Genomic DNA, 21,338 nt, shown 5'->3' on the forward strand with positions numbered 1-21,338 from the left:
CTGAACATTCTGGAGAAAGAGTATAATTTCCTAATCATTACATAGTGTTTTATAAATAATAAAAAAGATATTTCTGAGTGTGTGTTTGTATGTTTGTGTGTGTGTGTTTGTGCGTGTGCGTGCACGCACACGTGTGTGTGCTAGTCCTGGGGATTGAACTCAGGGCCTGGGTGCTATGCCTGAGCTTTTTTGCTCAGAGCTAACTCTCTATGACATGAACCAAAGAGCTACTTCCAGCTTTTGGAGTGTTTATTTGGAGACTCAAGTCTCACTGACTTTCCTACCTGGGCTGGCTTAGAACCATGATCATCAGATCTCAGCCTGATGAGTAGCTAGGAATATGGGTGAGAGCCATTGGAATCTGACTAAAAGGATCTCACATTTTAAATGCAAAGATGCTTACCAATTCTAACTTGAGGGTAATTCTTATTTTAATCTTTCTCACTTTCTAAAATCCTACACAATGAATATATACCTGAAAGTTTGATAAACATAATTCTTCCTTGGTTATTTCATTTATTCTTTGTAACCAAGCAATAGCATAAGTAAACTATAGGGAAATCTTGACAAGAAAATAGTCTTAGAAAATTCAGACTACTTCCATGAATACTAAGATAAATTATAAAACGATAGTTGTGTTTCATATATATCCTTAGGGGCTTATATTTTAGCAAGTATTTAACTTCATTTCATGATAAAATAAAAATAATTTCTGGTAATTCCTAAAGAGATATTGTTTCATCAGTGTGGGCCTAAGAGAAATCTTACTAAAAATAATGCATTACTTTTCATTTTGCTGGTATTGATTTCTTGAATAATTTAATTAGTAGGATGACAGTTGGGTTACCTTTTGAATGTGTGAATGAAGAAAGATTGCTATTTGTGCATCCAAAAGTAAGTTGCCTTAAATTATATCCCTTCCAAGAGCTTCTATGTAATTTTCTTTCTAACTTGCTTCCTTTTGTAAAAGAAGTCAAAGGAAACATTGAATACATGCTATTCAATGTATTCATCCTTTGAAAAGAAATACACTTGGGCTGACAAACAGTTTTCCTCTTAACAATTAAGCAAAAGACACAAAAAGCAGAGGCTGTGATTTACATGCACTAGAAATAGGGAAAACTGTGTGGCATAGCAAATGTTTCAGTTAACAGAATTATCAATATATTAACAATTGTTCAGAACTTCTAGTACACAGCTCTCTGAGTAACTCATATACCTTCATACATGAGAAATATTACAATGTAATCTCTAAGGTTCATTTATACAAATGGTACTCTTGGAGCAAGTAAGAAATGAAACATATGTAGGAAAGAAGTTGATAACCAAGCCAAACATAAAATTATATATATATATATATATATATATATATTGTAGTGAACAGTTATGATTTCCAAATATTAGCTAGGAAATTAAACCCATTATAATTACCACAATAATTTGTTATATGACTCCAATCAATCAATGATGAACAACTTTTCTTTTTCAAACCATAAAATTGGTATTCTACAGCCAGGAAAGAGTTGAGGTTTTGTGAGACAGTAAAGTTTTAGAGTCTTTATCTTAACCATTAGCTAAAAGCACTAGTAGATAATTCATTTTTATATACTTTTTATTGTAAAAATACTGTACAGAGGGGTTACAATTACATGAGAAAGGTAATGAGTACATTTCTTATCAAACATTGTTAGCTCCTCCTTTATTTTTCCCCTACCATCCCTTCCCTCCCACTTCCACAACTACACTCTCCCTCCAAATTGTAAAGTTCATTTTTCAACGTAGTGTCTTGTGCATTTCATTGTTGCAATGGATCAACCTGTAATCTTATTTAAGCATTTTGTTTTTTTCTCTTCCTCTCCTCCCCAAATTAGAGAAGTGTATATACAAGATGCAGGGCACCGAGATTAAATACAGTGAAAACATGGGTTATACTGTTTGGGAGGAACACACAAAGAAACAAAATAATCACATAGTACATTATAAATATGTTAGAAACAATAGCAAGCAAGAAAAAAAAACACTTGTGTCCCTATCTTGGGGTTCATTTTGTTTAACATCATCTTATCTGGTCATATATACATAACTTTTGACCTTTTCTGCTTGTCCCAGACATATACTAGTTATTGCAAATAAGGGAAACCATGGGACCCATGTTTCTTTGGGCCTGGCTTACTTCACTTAATATAATTTTTTACTCACCCCAGTTAAAACAACAACAACAGATGCTGGAGGGGATGTGGCCAGAAGGGAGTGTAAACTTGTTCAACCACTTTGGAAAGCACTATGGAGGTTTCTCAAAAGGCTCCACATAGACCTCCCCTATGACCCAGCAGTCCCATTTTGGGGCATTTACCCAAGTAGATAATTTCTATATAAGCCCTCAAAATGGCCTTTGTAATGAGGGTCAAGGAAGCTTCTACTAATAGTTTACTTCAATATGGAAAATCTGATTTTGTGACTGATAGCTGGTATCCAAGTAAATTCGGAAATGTGTTCAGTACCTTGAATGAACAGTTTGGAAGACTGATCAAAAATCCTATCCAAGCATACAGCTAAACTAAAACTAAAATAAACCACCATGACCATAAGTAGTAGCCAATGTGTATGACTATACCCTTTCCTGATCACTTACAAATAGTTATAGAATAGAGAACAATTACTAGAATAATATTTCATACTTGCTTTACTGTCCCAAACATGTGTCACTCTGAATAACATTTCTATATATGACAATTATTTATAATAGTGTTTTCAGTACTATTTTAGTAATAAGTCCAGTGAACTTGGATATACTTCAATAGAAGAAGACTTGTTCACAACATTCAAGGCCTTGAAATTCAGGATCTAGCCCTAGGAATAGCTAAATACTGTTTAATTTCTCTAGTGAAATTGTCTTTTACCCATGAGTTATTTAGAAATGTAGTATAGGCAGAACCACTATGCTTGAACCAAATGTTCCTACCTTTAAATTCGAATTTTGTTCTTTTATAAGAAAAATATCTGAAACTGGGTTCCAGTGCCACATGCCTGTAATCCTAGCTACTCAGGAGGCTGAGATCTGAGGATTGTGGTTCAAAGCCAGCCTGGGCAGGAACATCTGTGAGACTCTTATCTCCAATAAACCACTAGAAAAACGGAAGTGGCACTGTGGCTCAAGTGGTAGAGTGCTCGCCTTGAGCTGAAGAGCTGAGGGACAGTTTCCCAGGCCCAGAGTTCAAGCCCCACAACCGACCAAAAAAAAAAAAAAAGAAGAAGAAGAAAAAAATCTGGATCTACTGTGGTTTTCTTTAATACCAAAACAGTTTAATCAAATTTTTAAAGTAAAAGAATTAATAAAGATGGGTTCTAATAAAGATGGAATACTAATGTAAATGTATTTGTCTTCTTTATATTATCATGCTAGTTCAACTATTTTCCTTTATTAGTTTCTATTTTTCAGATCCTGTTTAATTTGTTTTTATACTTCTATATCTGTAAACAGTCTCTCTCCATCACTTGCTCCCTCCTCCCTGAGAACTCTGGTAAATACTGGACTACTGTCAACTTTGAAGTCAACATTTTTAGTTACCATATATGTGTATGATCATGCACCAGACCCTGTCTTTTTCTGCCTGGATGTTTCTCTGTCTGGACACCCACGTATTGTCTTTGATGTTCTGATGTCACCTCTTTTTCTATATCCAGAAGTAGGATTTCTAGATCACATGACAGAGTTATTTTTAACTTCGTACAGAATGAATTCACAATCCCACTAAGAACAGATAAGTATCCTCTCTCCCTTACATCCTTATGAACATGTTTTATCATTTTCAATTTTGATAATAGCTGTTTGCACAAGAATCACATGATATGTCACTGTAATTCATGGAAAAAGAATTGGATTAGGCCAAGCTCAGAGACACTAACAGTGCTTTGTTTTCTCTCATACACAGAAGCTAGACCTAAAATACACCAGGGCCATGATAAATTATATAGAACTCCAAGTATCAAACACAATTGAGACCAAAGTCACAAGGCTTATGTGACTCTGATTATATAAAATACTATGTATTGAAATGAATTCTAAGAAATAGAAACAAGAGGAATTTTTCTTAAAAATATAAAGAATCCCGCTAAGAAATATATTTACAGTTAAATGAAGAACAACTTTTCTAAGTGAATCACATAATTTAGCCTGAAATTCCATTAGTCAGTTCCATTCGCAACTAAAATTTTAAAATCTAGATAAAGGTACAATATCAAGAAATACATACCATACTGTCAGTTGAATAGACAATAGAAAAAATGGCTTAGAATATTTACTGTGAAATACTTCATCTGTATACTGATTTTGTAATTGAATTACTAAAAATTCAGAATTGAGTCAGTAATTTTAAATACCAATTTTCTGGCTCACACACATTCAAACATTCAGTCAAACTTTACAAGGTTAGAATTTTAATTTTAGCATTTTTCTCAACTGCTGCCGTATCTTTCCAATATCAGTTAAAGGGAAATGGTTTGACATACAACTAATTTTCTCTTTAAAAATCAAGCTTTAGGCACTGGGCAGAAAAGTACATTCTTCCCTTCTCATCCTATAATTCATTAATCAATTTCTGAGACAATGAGAATTTAGGTGTAATGAATATATGTAATGAATCAATGTAATGAATATATGATTTCTTAAAATATTTAATTAAATTCCTTTCAAAACTAAACATTCAAGGGTTATATTTCTACAGAGCAATTTAAAAACTATATGAGGTTGACAAAAGTCATACCAAACTCATTTCTAAATTATTTTATTGAGATTATACTATTTCAGGATTACAGTATTATTATTTTTTTAAAACCTTGAGTTTTCCAAAGTCAAAGTCAGTATTCCTTGTAGGTTTTTATTGCACAGAAAGTTGAATGTGTTTGAGGGCACTGACACATTTATTGTACTAAACACGTAAAACCAGCCACAGCTTAAACAGCTATGAGAATACAGACAAAATAAGTGAATGAATGAATGAATGAAGAGGGAAAGAACCAGCTAGCTTTCTGACTATGCTTTGTATAATTCCTCCACCGTCCCTCCAAATCTCATACTCAGATTTAGATGGCAAAGTATGAGTTGTGCAATTAACCAGTCATGGAAGACTCCAGAGTTGATATTTTACAAGTCACTTACAAATTATAGGAAAAACAATTCTGGGGAAAAAAATGGCTTTTTTTTTCTATTTTAGTCTGCTTCCCTAACCTTTACTTAATTCAGTTGAAGAAACAGATTTATATTGCTTGAAAGGTCAAAAATCAATCATTGTTTTATCAATCAAAACATAGAACTATTTGCATTATGTTGTGCTTGGACTCAAATGCTTCTATCAATAGTTTAGTGGTCTGAAGGAATAATAATATTTTGCCCTCTGCAGGTTTTTTTAGATAGCTCTACTGCTCAGATTGTGCCTAGCTTCACAATGTTGATGTTGGATAAATTTAAGTAAACCCCATACTGACTTCGGAAATACAGGACTTGCTGAAACAATTCACCCTCACTGATGAATGCAAAAATATAATACAAAGATTTTATATGTAGTTTACACGCGGATATTTTAAATATATTTTCAGATACTGAAATCACAGATCCATAAAGTTCAAATGAAATAAAATGAAAAGTCCATTCTTTTTCTAAATTTCTTAATTCACACTAAAATTCATTTACTGTAGTCCCGATCTAGGCTCTTCATTAGTTACTACATGAAGAGGATCATACTTAAAATGAATTCTGTACATTCTGTGAATTCAAATCTCTCATATATGGCCTCAGATAGGCTATATTTTGAAGGAGTAATAGAAGTTCATTCGCAGGAAGTCTTGTTCACTCTTCTATTCAGATCACTAATATCATTTAGCTCATTGTATTTAGAAGTGTTATGCTAGTTATAAACATGTGACATAGTTTTTCATTTACTGTGTCTTGTGCAACCTTGTTCTTGCTCAATGGGAAGACAATGGGTCCCCGAAAGAAGATGAAAAGACATTCAAGTGACCTTTCTCTATCAACTAAGGATTTTCCCATATGGTAAAGATTATACTTTCTATCACTAGGTAAGCCTAATATAGTTTTGAATTTGGTATAAAGCAAAATTAAATCCAAGAATTTATTGCAACAACTCACAACCTCAAATTGTTTGTACTTCCTTATTCCCAGGAGTCTTTCCTTAGAATTAACCTTTCAGAAAGCGGGAAGGGAATAACTCTGATTTATTGCTAAAATCAAAGTGAGACTTAAGCTTGAGGGACATTATGGAAAAGGTCCTATAGGAAAAAAAAAAAAAAAGCACATTGTGTTTACGGTGACAAAACCAGACAGGTAAGTCATTAACTAACAGTTCACCCTAGACAGGCATTTAATTTAGTCTTCTAGCCAACTAGTCCCTTAAGATTATAAAATCTTACTGCAAACTCCATATAAGCTGATCATTTAAATGATACATGAGAACTGACTGGCTGTTGACTCCAAATAACAGACCCCAGAGAGCATAAGGAAGTACCTGAGAATCAATCATTCACAATGGATTTATAAAAAGAGAAAGCCAGTACCAAAATTTATGGGATAAATACCAACAGAAAAAAAAAGCAACAAATAAACCTTTCATTTTATTCTAATTATTTTTCTAAATAACCTGTATTACTAAAACAATATTATGTAATAATGCTGACATATTATTTCAAAGTAAAGACCACATAGTGTGTCAGGGAAAATCAGTTAAGGAAGATAGCCCTCTTTACATAAGGTCTCCTTGCCACTTTAATACAAAATTAATGATCAAGTTCTGTTTCCAGATCATCTAATTTAAACACTTTAAGTCTACATATTGTAATGACCTGCTGGGATCGCAACTAATTTGTCATATGGTCATCTAAACTTTTATTTTACATAGTCAATTAGCTGAATAAAAATACTGCCTGGGCAAAAAACATTCGTACGTTGTGTATGCCAGTGACAAATGCAAGGTCACGTTGACATTTTAATCCAAGACTTTACTACACAGCACCAATAATAGGAATCCGTTTTCTCTCTCAGACACTAAAGAATCACAAAGGGAAAGAGATATCTTTGAGGACACCATTAACTGAAGTTGTTTTAAGATCTTATGCTTTTCTGATAGGGAAAGGAGGACTGTGTGTCCTCTCTCATACCTCTGTAGCAAACTGCTGCAACCCCCCGATATTTATTGGTCCTTCTTCAGTGGCGTATAAATTACATCCTCCAACACAAAGATCTGAGGTTGGGCATACCATCCCACAAGTCAGGCCAAGTGGATTGTCAGAGAAAATCACCTTAGCAGCTCCATAGTAGTTCTGCAGAAATAAAATAAAATATGCCAATTACATAATGAGACTCATTAAACATCAAGTAATAACAATAATTTCTTTCTATTAAGCTATTGGATTACAGAACAAGATATTAAGAGTTCCCAATGGTTTTTCTTCAGCAACCATCATCTCACAACTAACCAAGTACCTGACACATAGTAATATTTCAAGCAGGATATATTATTTAATATTTAATCCATATTTACTCGATAATATTTAATCAATATTTAATGTATTGACCTATCCATTTGAGAAAATTCAAATATTACATATATATTCATAGACATAATCTACAAATTGTTTCCATTCATAAGCCAGAAAACAGTATCATGGGCTGGGAATGTGGCTTAGTGGTAGAATGCTTTCCTAGCATGCACGAAGCCCTGGGTTGGATTCCTCAGTGCCACATACACAGAAAAAGTGATGCTGTGGCTCAAGTGGTAGAGTGATAACTTTGAGCAAAAGAAGCTAAGCAACAGTGCCCAGGCCCTGATTTCAAGCCCCAGGAATGGTAAAACAAATAAAAAAAACTTGCCTTCAGTTCTCCTTTTAATCTTTAACAAACATTAAGTTAGAGTGTACAATTGAACAAGACTGAAGCCTACCTTTCAAACACTAAGAACTCCTAACCTCAGGTAAGAATCCATAGAACTAAGAAGAACCAGAGCTCTTTCCTTCATTTCATCTGGCTTGCCCAGGGACACATTGTTCTGTGACTTCCTGTGTCAATTAGCATCTTTGAATAGCATCTCATGACCAAAGATACAGCAAGTCCTCTCAGAAACCTCAACTAGTTCATTTTCCACATTCCTTTACCCACCTTTAACTACCATAAAGTATCATACAAAACCTCTACTGTTCCCAAGGATCAGGAGAACCTAATTTCTTCAAAAATGAGATGGCTATGCTGTTATTTACTACAAAAATAATGAGTGATAGGTTGAAAATGGGAGTATTGTTTTCCCTCAAATCATAAGAAAAATCAGAACTGAAACCTGTATTTCTGAAAACTGCCCAACAAACAAGAAAAATATGAGAAACTGTTAAATTAAGAGTAGCCTAATAGTTGTGCTGGTAGCTTTAGTATGGTCTTGTTTGTGATCATTCAGGTAAATGTCCAAAACTGGGATTGCTGGGTCATAGGGAAGCTCTATGTGGAATCTTTTGAGGAACCTCCATACTACTTTCCAAACTTTGGTGGGGGAATGGGGGAAGATGGGAGGGCAGGGATAGTAAGGGGAAACAAAGGAGGAGGCAACAATGCTTGATAAGAAATGTACTCATTTCCTTGCTCATGTAATTATAACCCCTCTGTACAGTATTTTCACAATTAAATAACTTATTAATAAAAAAGAGTAGCCTAATAAATATACTATGATTCCTTAAGATGGAATTTTGGAAACGATAAAAGACCTTAGGGGAAAATTTAAGGAATTCTGAATAAACAAGGGATTTTAGTAAGAATGATATAAAAATCTCATTTCACTAATTGTAACAATTTTTGATAATTGTAGGATTAATAGGGAAAATAAGGCAGGTACATATGGTTTATTCTCTGTGGTACTTCTGTAATTTTTCTGTACTTCTAAAACTGCTCTAAACACACAATTTATAAAATGAATAAAGTGTACTAAACAATATAAAATTGAGCCAGGTGCCAATAGCTCATGCCTATAATCCTAGGTATTTGGGTGGCTGAGAAGAGGGGAGCTGTGGTTTGAAGCCAGCTTGGGCAGAAATGCTCACGTGGTTCATTCTCAACCAATAGCAGGGTGCAGTGGCTCTTACCTTGCATCTCAAGCTACAGGGGAGGTTGGAAATTGGGAGGATCATAGTTCCAGGCTGGTCTATGCAGAAAATCCATAAGACTCTGTTTGCGTCTTACAGAAAGAGCTGGGCTCCAGGGTATATATCTATCATTCTAGTGACAGCAAGAAACTCCAAATGGACAGATCACAACCCAAGCATTCACTTGGATATGAGTGTACCACTTAGTAGGAAATCAGATTCTCACTCAAAAATCACCAGTGAAGAAGAGTGCAGGTGTGGCTCATCAGTAGAGCACCTGCCTATCAACAAAAGGTCCTACATTCAAACCCCAGTTCTATTTAAAACTCCTCCCAAAAGAGTGAAATAAGTGCATTTATTATTTTTATTTTGGCTTCTGTAGGTGAAATCCTAACTCAACAATAATAAAAGCAACAATGAATTGGCAGCATGGCTTGCCTAGAAAACGGAAGGCTCTGGGGCTGGGAAGGTGGCTCAGTGGTAGAGTGCTTGCCTTGCATGCATGAGGCTCTGGGCTCGATTCCTCAGCACCACATAAACAGAAAAAGCTGGAAGTCACGCTGTGGCTCAAGTGGTAGAGTGCTAGCCTTGAGCTGAAGAGCTGAGGGACAGTGCTCAGACCCAGAGTTTAGGTCCCACAACCAACAAAAAAAAGAGAAAGAAAGAAAGAAAGAGAGAGAGAGAGAAAGAGAAAGGAAGAAAAGAAGGAAGGAAGGAAGGAAATAAAGAAAAGAGAAAATGGGAGGCCCTGAGTTCAATCCTCAGTACTTCTAAAAGAAAAAAAATAAAGGTGATTAAAAGATATCTTTGAAAATTGTGCTTGACCCAGTTCCTGGGGAATCTTGATTGTCATGTTTTTAACAGAAGGACTCAGTTATTATGAGGTTACGTAAGGAGATTATTAAACAGATCATAGAAAAATTCTAAGCATGGGAACTGAAATAGAGGAAGTATAAGGGAGATTACAGAACCATGCCTAGAAAAGAAAATTCTTATGTATACTAGAAAACACAACTGTCTGGACATGGGCTGAGCCCCCATTGAACAATGATTGAGAAGTCACCTTAGCAATCCATCTCCCTCTCTCAGATCACTTTGATGGCCTGCTAGATAACTCCAGTGTTTAGAGATCTGGGTACTCAGAATTGAATACATGTAGAAACCAGAGAGAGAGAGAGAGAGAGAGAAAGAGAGAGAGAATCACATTTAAATGGAGACAGGCACTTTATACACACCACACTTGTCTCCTTCTAGCAAAATACTTTCATCACCTCAACTGATTTCTTCATAGTATTCAATTCGTCACAAGAACGTTCTTTTTTTTTTTGGTCGGTCATGGGGCTTGAACCCTGGGCCTGAGCACTGTCCCTCAGCTCTTCAGCTCAAGTCAAGCACTCTACCACTTGAGCTACAGCGCCACTTCCGGTTTTTCTGGTGGTTTATTTGAGATAGGAGTCTCACGGTCTCTTCTGCTGGGGCTGGCTTTGAACCGCGATGCTCAGATCTCAGCCTCCTGAGTAGCTAGGATTACAGGTGTGAGCCACCAGCGCCCGGCCGTACAAGAATGTTCTATTGTGTGAAGAGCCACATTGAGAAATACAAAAGATAAATATCAGATGTTTGGAACACAGTCAATTAATGTTTACAGCTGATTACTTTTCTTGTTGGTTTTTCTTCTTATTTGGTTGAAAGAAGGTCTTACTACAAAGCCCAAATGGATGATTGTTCCTTTTAAAAAAAATGTAAGTACTGTCACTTTTAATTTTTAAAAAGTTAAAAAACTTTTTTAAAAACTTGCAATGTTTATTTTTAAATCAGCACTGAAATACAAGCATCAAATGTTCACCAAGTCCATTAATTTACTCGTATAATGAAGGTTTTGAAATTTTTATGAATCCTTGAGGTACTTAAAAGCATGTTCTTCAGCATCACATGTGCTATTTAGGTGATTTCGTTTAATAGGTGATTTAGTAAAATAATTTTTAACGCTTTGGTATTGGAGCAAACCACATTAGTGACATTCCTCACCATTTTATAATTTTTGAAATCATTATCAAGAAATGAAAAACTTACAAGCCAACTATCCTGTCATATGGTATAACTAATTTCACAAATAGTCCTATGATATTAAAAGGCCTTCAAATCACTACAAGATTATCAATACAGCTGGTGGATTTATTTTAAAGTGTTCTTCCTTCTTCCAATAACAAATTTTCACAGATGGAAGCATCTTTCCAAGATAAACTCCAATCTGTTGCATTTTAAAATTACTTGGACTAAACTTCAATAAGTTTTCATGTGTGAGAAGGGTGAATTAGAACTCATATTTCTGGCTTAAGTGCAAATTTAGAGATGTACATTAATTGAAAAAGAAAATACCTTTTATTAATCAAGTCATTGCTCCCCCCACTTACAAATCCTTGATAGGATGAAATAGGTTCTGTTCGTTTTTAGTAAGAAAATATCCTGCCTTGTGATGTTTGTACATATGAAATTCTACTATGTTTTATGTATTTTTTAATTCCTAGGAATTTAGTTTAGCTGGTCTGAGTTAAGCCTGACTTTGTAAATGAATTCATGTATTGCTTTTGTATAGGACAGGCTTTGGAATTGGTCCCCAGATTCCAGGTGACAACTGGGTTTAAGTGCTGTTTTGGGCATACAAGAGACAGAATACTGAGCAGGATTATAATATCTGTATGCTCCAGTTTTGCCACTTGAGAAATATTGATCAAAATTCCTATTTTGTTAGTCAGAGTTACACTATGTAATTTTTTTGTAAAACTTGACAAAGTGTCCATGTGAAGGCCTTGGTATAGTACCAAATAAATGTGAGGGGCTTAAGTCATCACTCAATCCTCATCTGAACCTTTTCTCCTTAAAATGCCTTTCTGTAAAGTGCTAATTCTGCCTAAGATTTTAATGTTTGCAGAAAAATAAAAACCTCACATTAGAAAATAGAATGTGGAAGACAGTGAGATAAAACAAGCTATAAAGTATAGAAGGAAAAAATAATCACCAATTTATTAAACAATAAAATAGAAATGGTATAGAGATATGCAGGTTGCAAAATGGAGTGTAATATATTATTATATGCAACACAAAGATGAAAACATCTGTCATTTCTCTCATTTTGAGTATTTAACCACCTATTCTTGATTTGATGGGCATGAATACTTATAGTCACCCTCATGAACTAGTCAGACACCTTGCTGTACATGTGAACCTGCATCAATTTATTATCAAATATGTGAATACTTTCCATAAGTGCTAAGCATGCATGAATAATTAGCATGGTTATTACTTGATGGCTTTAGCAAAATAGAACACAATGTTCATCTGTACATAAATCTGTTCTTTTCACATTTTGCTATCATTGTTCAAAAACATTTCTTTTAAAACTTCATCAGCATTTCAGCCATTTTCTAATTAGAAACATAATGCCAAGACATTATTTATTTGAGTATATGTGCTTAGATAATTGAGCTTATAAATCAATGCTTATGACAGTTACATAGTATTCTAGCATGTATCTTTTATTTTTCCAAGGTCAAAGATTATGTCAAATCTATATTCTCTGTTGTACTGGAGGTCAGACAATAATACTAAACACAATTATTCACTACCATTTACCTTCTTACGTTTTTCTCTATTTTTTATTCTTAATATAAATGTACAAAGAAGTTGCAATTCAACATGCCAGTTTGTGAGTACAATGCATCTGGATCAATGTTACTCCTTTCATTGGTGTTCCACCATCTTTCCCAGCCTCATCCATTCCTTCAACTTTCCTACTTCAATTTTCGCATATTTACACTGACTGTTCTCATTGCATTTGCTCACGTTTCCTCTTTTGACAGGCAATAAACCCATCTGTACAAAATGCAGTAAGAATCAAGTCCTTTGTAATTTCTGTAATGAAAAATGTCTTCTTAAATAAAGTGCAATAGGGGCTGGGAAGGAAGCTCTGTGGTAGAGCGCTTGCCTTACATGCATGAGGCCCTGGGTTCAATTCCTCAGCACCCCATAAGCAAAAAGAAAAAAAGCCAGAAGTGGCACTGTGGCTCAAGTGGTAGAGCACTAGCCTTGAGCTGAAGAGCTGAGGGACAGCTCCCAGGCCCAGAGTTCAGACCCCAAGACAGGACCCGAAAGAAAGAAAGAAAGAAAGAAAGAAAGAAAGAAAGAAAGAAAGAAAGAAAGAAAGAAAGAAAGAAAGAAAGAAAGAAAGAAAGAAAGAAAGAAAGAAAGAAAGAAAGAAAGAAAGAAAGAAAGAAAGAAAGAAAGAAAGAAGGAAGGAAGGAAGGAAGGAAAGAAAGAAAGAAAGAAAGCAATAGACTTTATGAGAAATTTACATAGTTTTTTTCATTCATAATGGGTTATTCAGAAATAAAGATAGGAAAACAAAAAAATTCAAGATTAACTAATTTGTTGTATGCCAGAATTTATTAAATTTACTGTAATTAATTCATAATTGAAGATAAGGTGGATTTCTACATAGGAACACCTATACCAATATAGTAACAAAGATATAAGCACTAGGGATCAGTGGAGTAAAGGAAACATGGAAGAATCCTATAACTATCACTGAAGAATATTTTATTACTTAAAAGCACATGATAATGTTTGAACTTGAGAAACTGATAGATGAAGTACTCTGACTACAAACAATATCATAGGCTACATAAAAATTGTTGAAAAACTTGATCTGTAATCCTTACAGTATATGTTTAATTGTACACAAAGATGATCATTTCAACATCTTCATAAAAATAACCAGAATGAAGCCTTCAGTGGCTTCTACCTTCTGAGGAATAGCATATAGAAGTAAAAGACTGCTTCCTATGTGCTATTGACAACCCAAATAGCCAGTAATGCCTCTCTCTCCCAACTGGTGCCTAATGTTGGGTGGCCAAAAAGAAAAACAAATTGTGTCATCATTATTTTCTTTGTTCAAGAATTATCTATTATAAAAATAAAGGTCCAATCAGATTGCTACATCTTCAATAACAAACTCATGAATTGGCAAAAACAATACTCAGAAAGGTACAGACTGCTCAAATGATCCCACCTCAAACAACCAAAAACCAAACTCAAGGACTGTCATGGAACATCACACGTACAGCCACGCATGTCCCCCTTGCTATTCCACGGGAGCAAATAGAATTCTTGAAAGCCTCTATCACAAGTATGTAAATTCAAACTCTTTAGTCTGTTCAAAAATATCACTACTATTGGTCATTGTAATTGCAATTATTCAATTGATTGAAGTGGCTTCCAGAAAACTAAACTCAAATTTACTTAATATGAAGTCTAAGGTATGATTCATTTACTAACATTCCAGATGTAAAACATGCTCATAAAGTTCTGCAATAACTGCCGCTATGCTATGTACTCAGTCCTCTATGCTTTAATTTTGATTCACTGCAGTGAGTACTATCTCCAAGAACTGTTGGAAACTTGGTGACATTGTCCAGCAGGTGTGTAAGCTGGAACAAGTCACTTTGCTTTGCTGGATTCCAACATTCTTTTCTATACCATGAGATGATTAGCTTGGTTAGAATTACTTTTGGTCTAATTTCTGCTACATTCTTTCTGCTTATTAATATAGGGGGAAACAGCCAAAATAGTATCCGGTGCATTTCTTTACACAGGTATTTCTTTGTCTTGATATAAATAAAGAGAGAAGTTTTGATTTCCAATTTAATTTATATATGTACATAGACATGGCATCATTACTGTGAAAAAATAATTTGTAATTTTAAAACCATTTAAAGTGGTATAATGTTAAAAATCCGTCAGTGTACATATGCAACCACAAACAATATGCTGGTTAACATACAAGTGCCTTACAATACACAAGGAAAACTCCTTTCTCATGTATACTGAATTACTTTCAGAATTCCTATTGCTTACACCTTGAAATCTACAATTAACAAATGTTGATTTCCAGTTGCAGAACACTTTCCAGCTTTAGACATTTACCTATGGAAGGAAATATAAAGAAAAGCAGTGGCCATGTTATTAACTGTGATGAGAATAAAATGTGACCTTTAAAAATCTCAAAGACATGTATTAAGAAACAAAACAATGTGGGTTTTTACCGAAGGATAAATTATTTGATAGGCAATATTCATATCTCTCTTTTCCAATGCAATATGATTTTTAAGATGTGACATTTTGAAACAATATGCCAACCCTTTGCCTTAATCATTAGTAAATTTAGTTCCTAAGATCAGCCAGATTCAATACAAAATAACTAGTTGTGTTCTGAAACATTCAGTTAATGGTTGCAGCAACTGATAAAGAAATGAGGCAAGCTATGCATTGATGTACATTAATAATTTGAAAGTATCTGTTACAGTCTGAGCATGATACTCAGTAACTGCTTTGCTAGTTCTCTTTCAGTTTGCAAAGGTATTTTTCTATGCAGAGAAAGCCTAGAATATTCTGAAAATAGGTGAAATGACAGAGAGATAGTTGTTCCAGATGCATTTACTCCTGTATCAACATTGGCAAAGTTTCCAGTAGAGTAGCTTTGAAGGCGGTGTCAGCATCTGTTGTGGAAAATATTTTTGTCTTTTTTTCCATATATCCTTCCAGTTACTACCTCAAAACTTGCCTACAAACACCCGGTCTCCTAAAAATTAGTATATACGAATTACTGATTTGCAAACATTTTGTGTACTCTTCCATGTAAATTGAGAACTTAGTATCTGCTACCACTTCTCTAATCAAATAGTTAAAATTATGGGTAAAAAATTTCATAAAAAGTCACCTTCAATTTGTCCCAGACTAAGTCCAAGGACCATAAGAAAACATCTAGGCTAGTAGAACCACTGGAATCATTTCAAAGTTGGTGAACATAGGTGTCCATTTTCAAAACCAAGACCAGGAGTATTTAAGGTTAACTCAAGGTTTGAATCTAAAACTGTTCCACCATGAAGTTAGAACTAAATTAGCCCATATTACCAATAAAAAGGGGTCGGGGAATTTAGCACCATTTTCTTCTTGCCTAAAAACGCAAAGAAATCTTCCTGTTAAACAAGACCTGAGTAAAAGAGGTATGTGGGGTGAAGTGAATAATATCCTTCACAAACTTATAATAATCTAATCCTCCTGAATACTTTTCTGACTTAATTCCCAGAATCTGGCTAAGTTGAAAGAACAGCAAAAGAAGAAATTATTTTAAGCTAGGTCCAAAAATTTGATGGTACAGCTACTGCTTCGGAAGCAAGTGTAAATCCTTTCTAAAGGAAAATGCATTCTGGAACTAGAGACTTGGCACTTAGTAGAGCATCAGCCAGGCGTGAAGAAAAAATGCCTTCGCCACAGTCCTCCCAGTGCTTTCATCAACAAAGCTTCCAATACGTAAAAGGAATCTCAGCCCGGTGCGTGGAGTTGGTCTATGCTACATGTGGTATAATCAGACCCACCCCTGGATAATAAAATCCCAGAGCTTGCAAGTAAATACTTTCACATGATTTGAGAAGTGATATCATAAAAGTAATGCATGTAAACTGTCACATTAGCAGTACTAAAATAACTCTCCGAAATGAAAATGTCCATTCTCATAGACTTTTTTTGTAACATTGTGAATTTGAAAAAAGTTCACTAATATATTTCTAATCTGAAATAAAGGAAATAATCTAGCATGTAAGTCCCCTAAATCAAAGACATGAAGGTTTGAAACTTGAACATTGTAAAGAATGAAATAATAGGATATAAAATATAGAGAGTTCCATTTAAAAAAAGGAAGAAACAATGATAAATTCCCCCAAATAATGAAAGGCATTAACCCTCATATTAATCTTAGCTACTCTGGAGGCTGAAATCTGAGAATCATGGTTTGAAGCCTGGACAGACAAACCTGAGAAACTCATCCCCAATTAACCACTTAAAAAAAAAAAAGCTAGAAGTAGAGGTATGGCTCAAATGGTAAAGAAAAACAAAACCAAAACAAAAAACAAACATAAAAAAACCTTAGTTCAAGTGCCAGTAAATCACAAAGTAAACAAAGTATAATGATAAAAGACACGTCAATGGAAACTAAGAAGGATATGTAAAAAGAATTACAGATTTAGATAAATGCTGAAGAACTGTTACACCAAAGATTAAAAAGCTCTTTGGAACAGTTCTCTCCATTAACCTCAGATAACACATACTGTCTCCGTCCACCTTCCAAGAACAAAGGGTAACAGAAAACACAGAATGGTGCCATTCCTGTGATTTAACAATGATAATAGCCATGAACCTGATCATTTCACCAGGTGTTGAAATTAATTTCTACCAGGCATTATCCTTTGAAATGGGAAAAAAGGAAAGCAGAATTATAAATTCCTCCTCCTTGCCAAAGATTTCCTCAGATTAAGACCCCAAACCACACAGACCCATAACATATTAGAAATTGCCCAAATAGCATGCAAGTATAGAGTTACAGGTATAAGCCACAAGGCATATTCCATTCTGCAAAAGAACAGCTTTGTACCATCTAGAGTTCACAGATAGTACTAAGGCTTTGTTCTCTTCAAGTAACCTCTCCTAGTACATAGGTACGGTTGTGTCAGTACTCTCAAGATGTAGAGAAGTACTCATAATTGTTTAGCTCCTAACCATACAGGTATATATACCAAAGTAAAATGGAAACCTCGTCCCTACTTTTTGCAGGTGATAAATGATGGAATTTGAAGCATACTTTTCTGCTTTGATTGTCCAATGTCATAATGGGAAAAAAGACAACTTACCTAATAAATTATGTATTTAGATATTAATTCTAGGCACTTAGGGACAATTAATTTTTTTCTGGCCAATACAATTACAACTATACTTTTTTAAGAAAATTATTCTGAAAATGATGAACACTTTATAAAAGTATGAACCACTTTGTCATTGAAATGGGAATGCAAATCCAAAAGGTAATGTACAAAATCTATTGATGCGCTTTTGCTTTTCTGCCTTGTGACGCTTACAATGTAAATACACAAATATACCATATTAGTTCTCAGGCATGTTAAGGTCACTTTTTAAAAAAAAATGCAAATATCACTACCAATAGTCTTTGTCAATCCAGTTGACTGGTTAGATTTACTTTTCCTCTGACTCCTTCAATAAGGATGTATTAGAAAGAAAAGCTTTTTATTTTATATTTGAGTCACTTTGTTAGGTTTTTACCTAATGCGTATTTTCAAATTTTTCTAAGGATAAAAGCCAAACCAATCTCAGGATATAATTTCTGGATAAACATGCAAATTGATAGAAAAATAGAATAGAAAAATACATTAATTGATAGAGAAATATACTAACTGATAAACAAACATCAATGTTTTAATTTAATTAATAATTTTTAAGCAAGCCCATATCAATGCTGTTTAACAGAAAGGAAAAGGAAATTGAAGAACAGTTTTTCAAAAAGCAGACTTTTTTGTTCCATACAGAGTAGTTTCTTTAAAAGAAAGCTATGAAGAAATGTAACCTGGTATTCACAGTTTGATGAATCAGAAACCCTTCGCTTCCAATTGAGAGATACAATTGCCAACAACAGCCCGCACAAAGGAAACAGAGAAAAACTGACTGAGGAGGTACAATAGCATTGAGTGTAGCTTTGGAAACTAGAACTGTAATCCAGTTTGTAAGAAAATAAAGAATGGAAGTATTGGCCTAAAACTCCACTGACTCGCAGAAGCTTCACACAATACAACACAACTGACACCCTTTTCTCAAAGAGGCACCAGGCTCATTGAGTCAGGTGATTCAATTACCCTTTCAACCTAGAAAGAAACTCCTCTTGATCTGAGGCCCACTAGCAGAACAAGGTTGGATGGCCTCCAATGGACCCAGTCAGCACACGTCTAAAACAGGACAGACTTTGAAGGACAAGAACCACTGACCTTTTATGACTGCTACAGTGACCCTGGAACAAAACATTACTTAAAATGGATCCTTATATGCTGGGCAAAAAATTACACTTTCATTTCACTATATGTAGGGAAATCTGTTTAAATAAAGTCCGAAGCACAGTTCTCCATAAGGTGGTAGAAATATGAACAATTCAATCAATCAAATGGGAAGAGGTTTTCCTAAAAGAGAGGTGATTCTGGTGTTGCTTACATGTTTTACATACTTTGCCAGGAATATCATTATTGAGCTTTTTGTCACTTCTTCCTATAAATTTGTGTAGATCTTGAATAAACAGAATGTCCACCAATGAGAGTAAAAAGGTAACTATTGAACATGAGGATATCTAGAAAATTTTGGTGAGCATGAGCTCCTAGGGAGATCCACTGTTGTTTGCTCGTAAAACCAATAATAGTGAACGGTTGCGATAACATGAAGTTGCTGAACAAATTGCTTTCTTATTCATCTTCCAAACTATACAAATTCAATTCAATTCATCTGCTTTTAAGTTATAATACACACGCAAAGCAGTGGTGATTTCCTGCATTCTATAGGATGAAGTCTCAACTGTGAAACATGTAACGTAAATATCTTCACAAACTGATACCAATCGAATCATTGTGTCTCTTTCCTACCATTCTTTAATTTTAGTCAGGCTAGTGTACGCTAGAATTTTTTATTATATTTGTCCAAACAAATCATATATTTGCCCACATATACATTCCTGCTCTTTCAAATAATGTATAATTCCCTGTGTTACATGAGAAATGACACCACTCACATTGAATCCTAAGATAGCTTTGGAAACAAATCTCTTTTTACTATTGCCTATGACCTTCTTGAAGATAATCAATGCCATGTGGGGCAAATAGTAGGCAAATAACAAACAGTATCAACAATAAATAATAATAATCACTTCTATAGCATTTACAATATTAAGTAAACAGGAAAACTAATCATTCCATGTTTAGAATACATTTGTTCAGTATTTTCTACATTAATCATTCTCTTAGGCAGGGGTTACTCTCTTTACAGAACAGAACTGTGTAAGACAGATGCTACATCTTCATAAGTGAAAAAAAAAGTAAACAATTTCCCATAGGTTTATAAAAAGTAATATGTCTAAAACTTTGACTCAGGCTTTAACTCTTATTAAATTTTACCATTCAGAATAATATCATGCCTCTAAATCTAACCAGCAACTGAAACTTTTCAACAACCTAAAGCCACATAAATTTCCCTATATTTTTCCTCCTAAAATATTTGTTGCAAGAAATTGGTATATTAAGAAATCGTCTGAAAAAGTACTTGCCTGTGGATGGGTTTCACACATTTTAGGACATGAATTTCTAAAACTTATGAGGCAGAATTCTCCATAACCTATGGGAAATACTGTTTATTAAAGAAGACACTTGTCCAAAAGCTCCCAATGTTCTTTTCGCAAAGAAAATAAGTGCTATTAATTACTGCCAATTATTCAATCAACCAACCATTCTCTTAATGAATAAAAATTGGACTAAACCTCCCAGCCATTCAAAAAAATTAAGATAAAAATTCTGTTTATCCTATTGCAAAGCCTGTTCTCTATCTTTTTAAGCTGTAACTTTATCAGCTTAAATTTTCTTCAAATCTTAAGCAAATTAACTGAATTTCAGTAAAAAGTAAACCATTATCCCCTTCATGTACCAGTGTGCCAAATTTAAAACCAGTATTTTGAAACCAATATTTGAAAGTTGAAATATGTTTTGGTGATCAGTGACAATACCTATGTATGGCAAGCTTAAGCTGGGATGAATCTAGACAATGAATGGCTGATATAAAAAAGAAATAACTCTGATATAAACTATTTTAAAGACATTAAAGCTAATAAATATGCATTTTCACAATAACCATTCACAAGTTGGAAGTGCTTAATTTACAAAATGTGGCCCATTTTCAAATGCTTATAAAGGTTACCATTTTTAATGTTTTAACCAAATTCATGAAGAAAAGCTGTGTGCGTGCTTTAAGCAAAAATAATTTTAATTAGAGATCAAGGCCAATGCTGTCATTCACTCTAACTTGCAGAAATAAATTTAAATTTACCTTATTTGCAATACTTGTGATGAATGATTTCACATCTAGATTAGTAGGACAGCTCTTCTGACAAGGGGCATCTACACATTTCAGGCACCTAGGAAAGAACATTGCTGGGTTAAGATGACTAGAAAATAACTCATGCATTCACCTCTAGTTTTTTAAATCCATGCCCTTCAGAACTGAAGACCAATAAGCTTAAGTAAAATTATTGCCTTTTTAGATACAAATATTTA

At 34.2% G+C, this 21,338-nt stretch overlaps 1 protein-coding gene across 2 annotated transcripts in view; it reads right to left on the bottom strand.

Annotated features, from left to right (window-relative positions):
* Window positions 1-21,338, bottom strand: part of Dpyd (dihydropyrimidine dehydrogenase) — a 693,666-nt gene that overhangs the window by 503,203 nt on the left and 169,125 nt on the right. For both annotated transcript variants that reach the window (XM_013036036.1, XM_013036037.1), the window contains exons 4-5: window positions 21,112-21,199; window positions 7,171-7,332 (exon numbers count right to left, since the gene is read on the bottom strand). In XM_013036036.1, coding sequence (XP_012891490.1) covers window positions 7,171-7,332; window positions 21,112-21,199 — 250 coding nt within the window. The remainder of the gene's footprint in view (window positions 1-7,170; window positions 7,333-21,111; window positions 21,200-21,338) is intronic.

Source organism: Dipodomys ordii, unplaced genomic scaffold (genome assembly GCF_000151885.1).
Source record: "Dipodomys ordii isolate 6190 unplaced genomic scaffold, Dord_2.0 Scaffold242, whole genome shotgun sequence".
NCBI lineage: Eukaryota > Metazoa > Chordata > Mammalia > Rodentia > Heteromyidae > Dipodomys > Dipodomys ordii.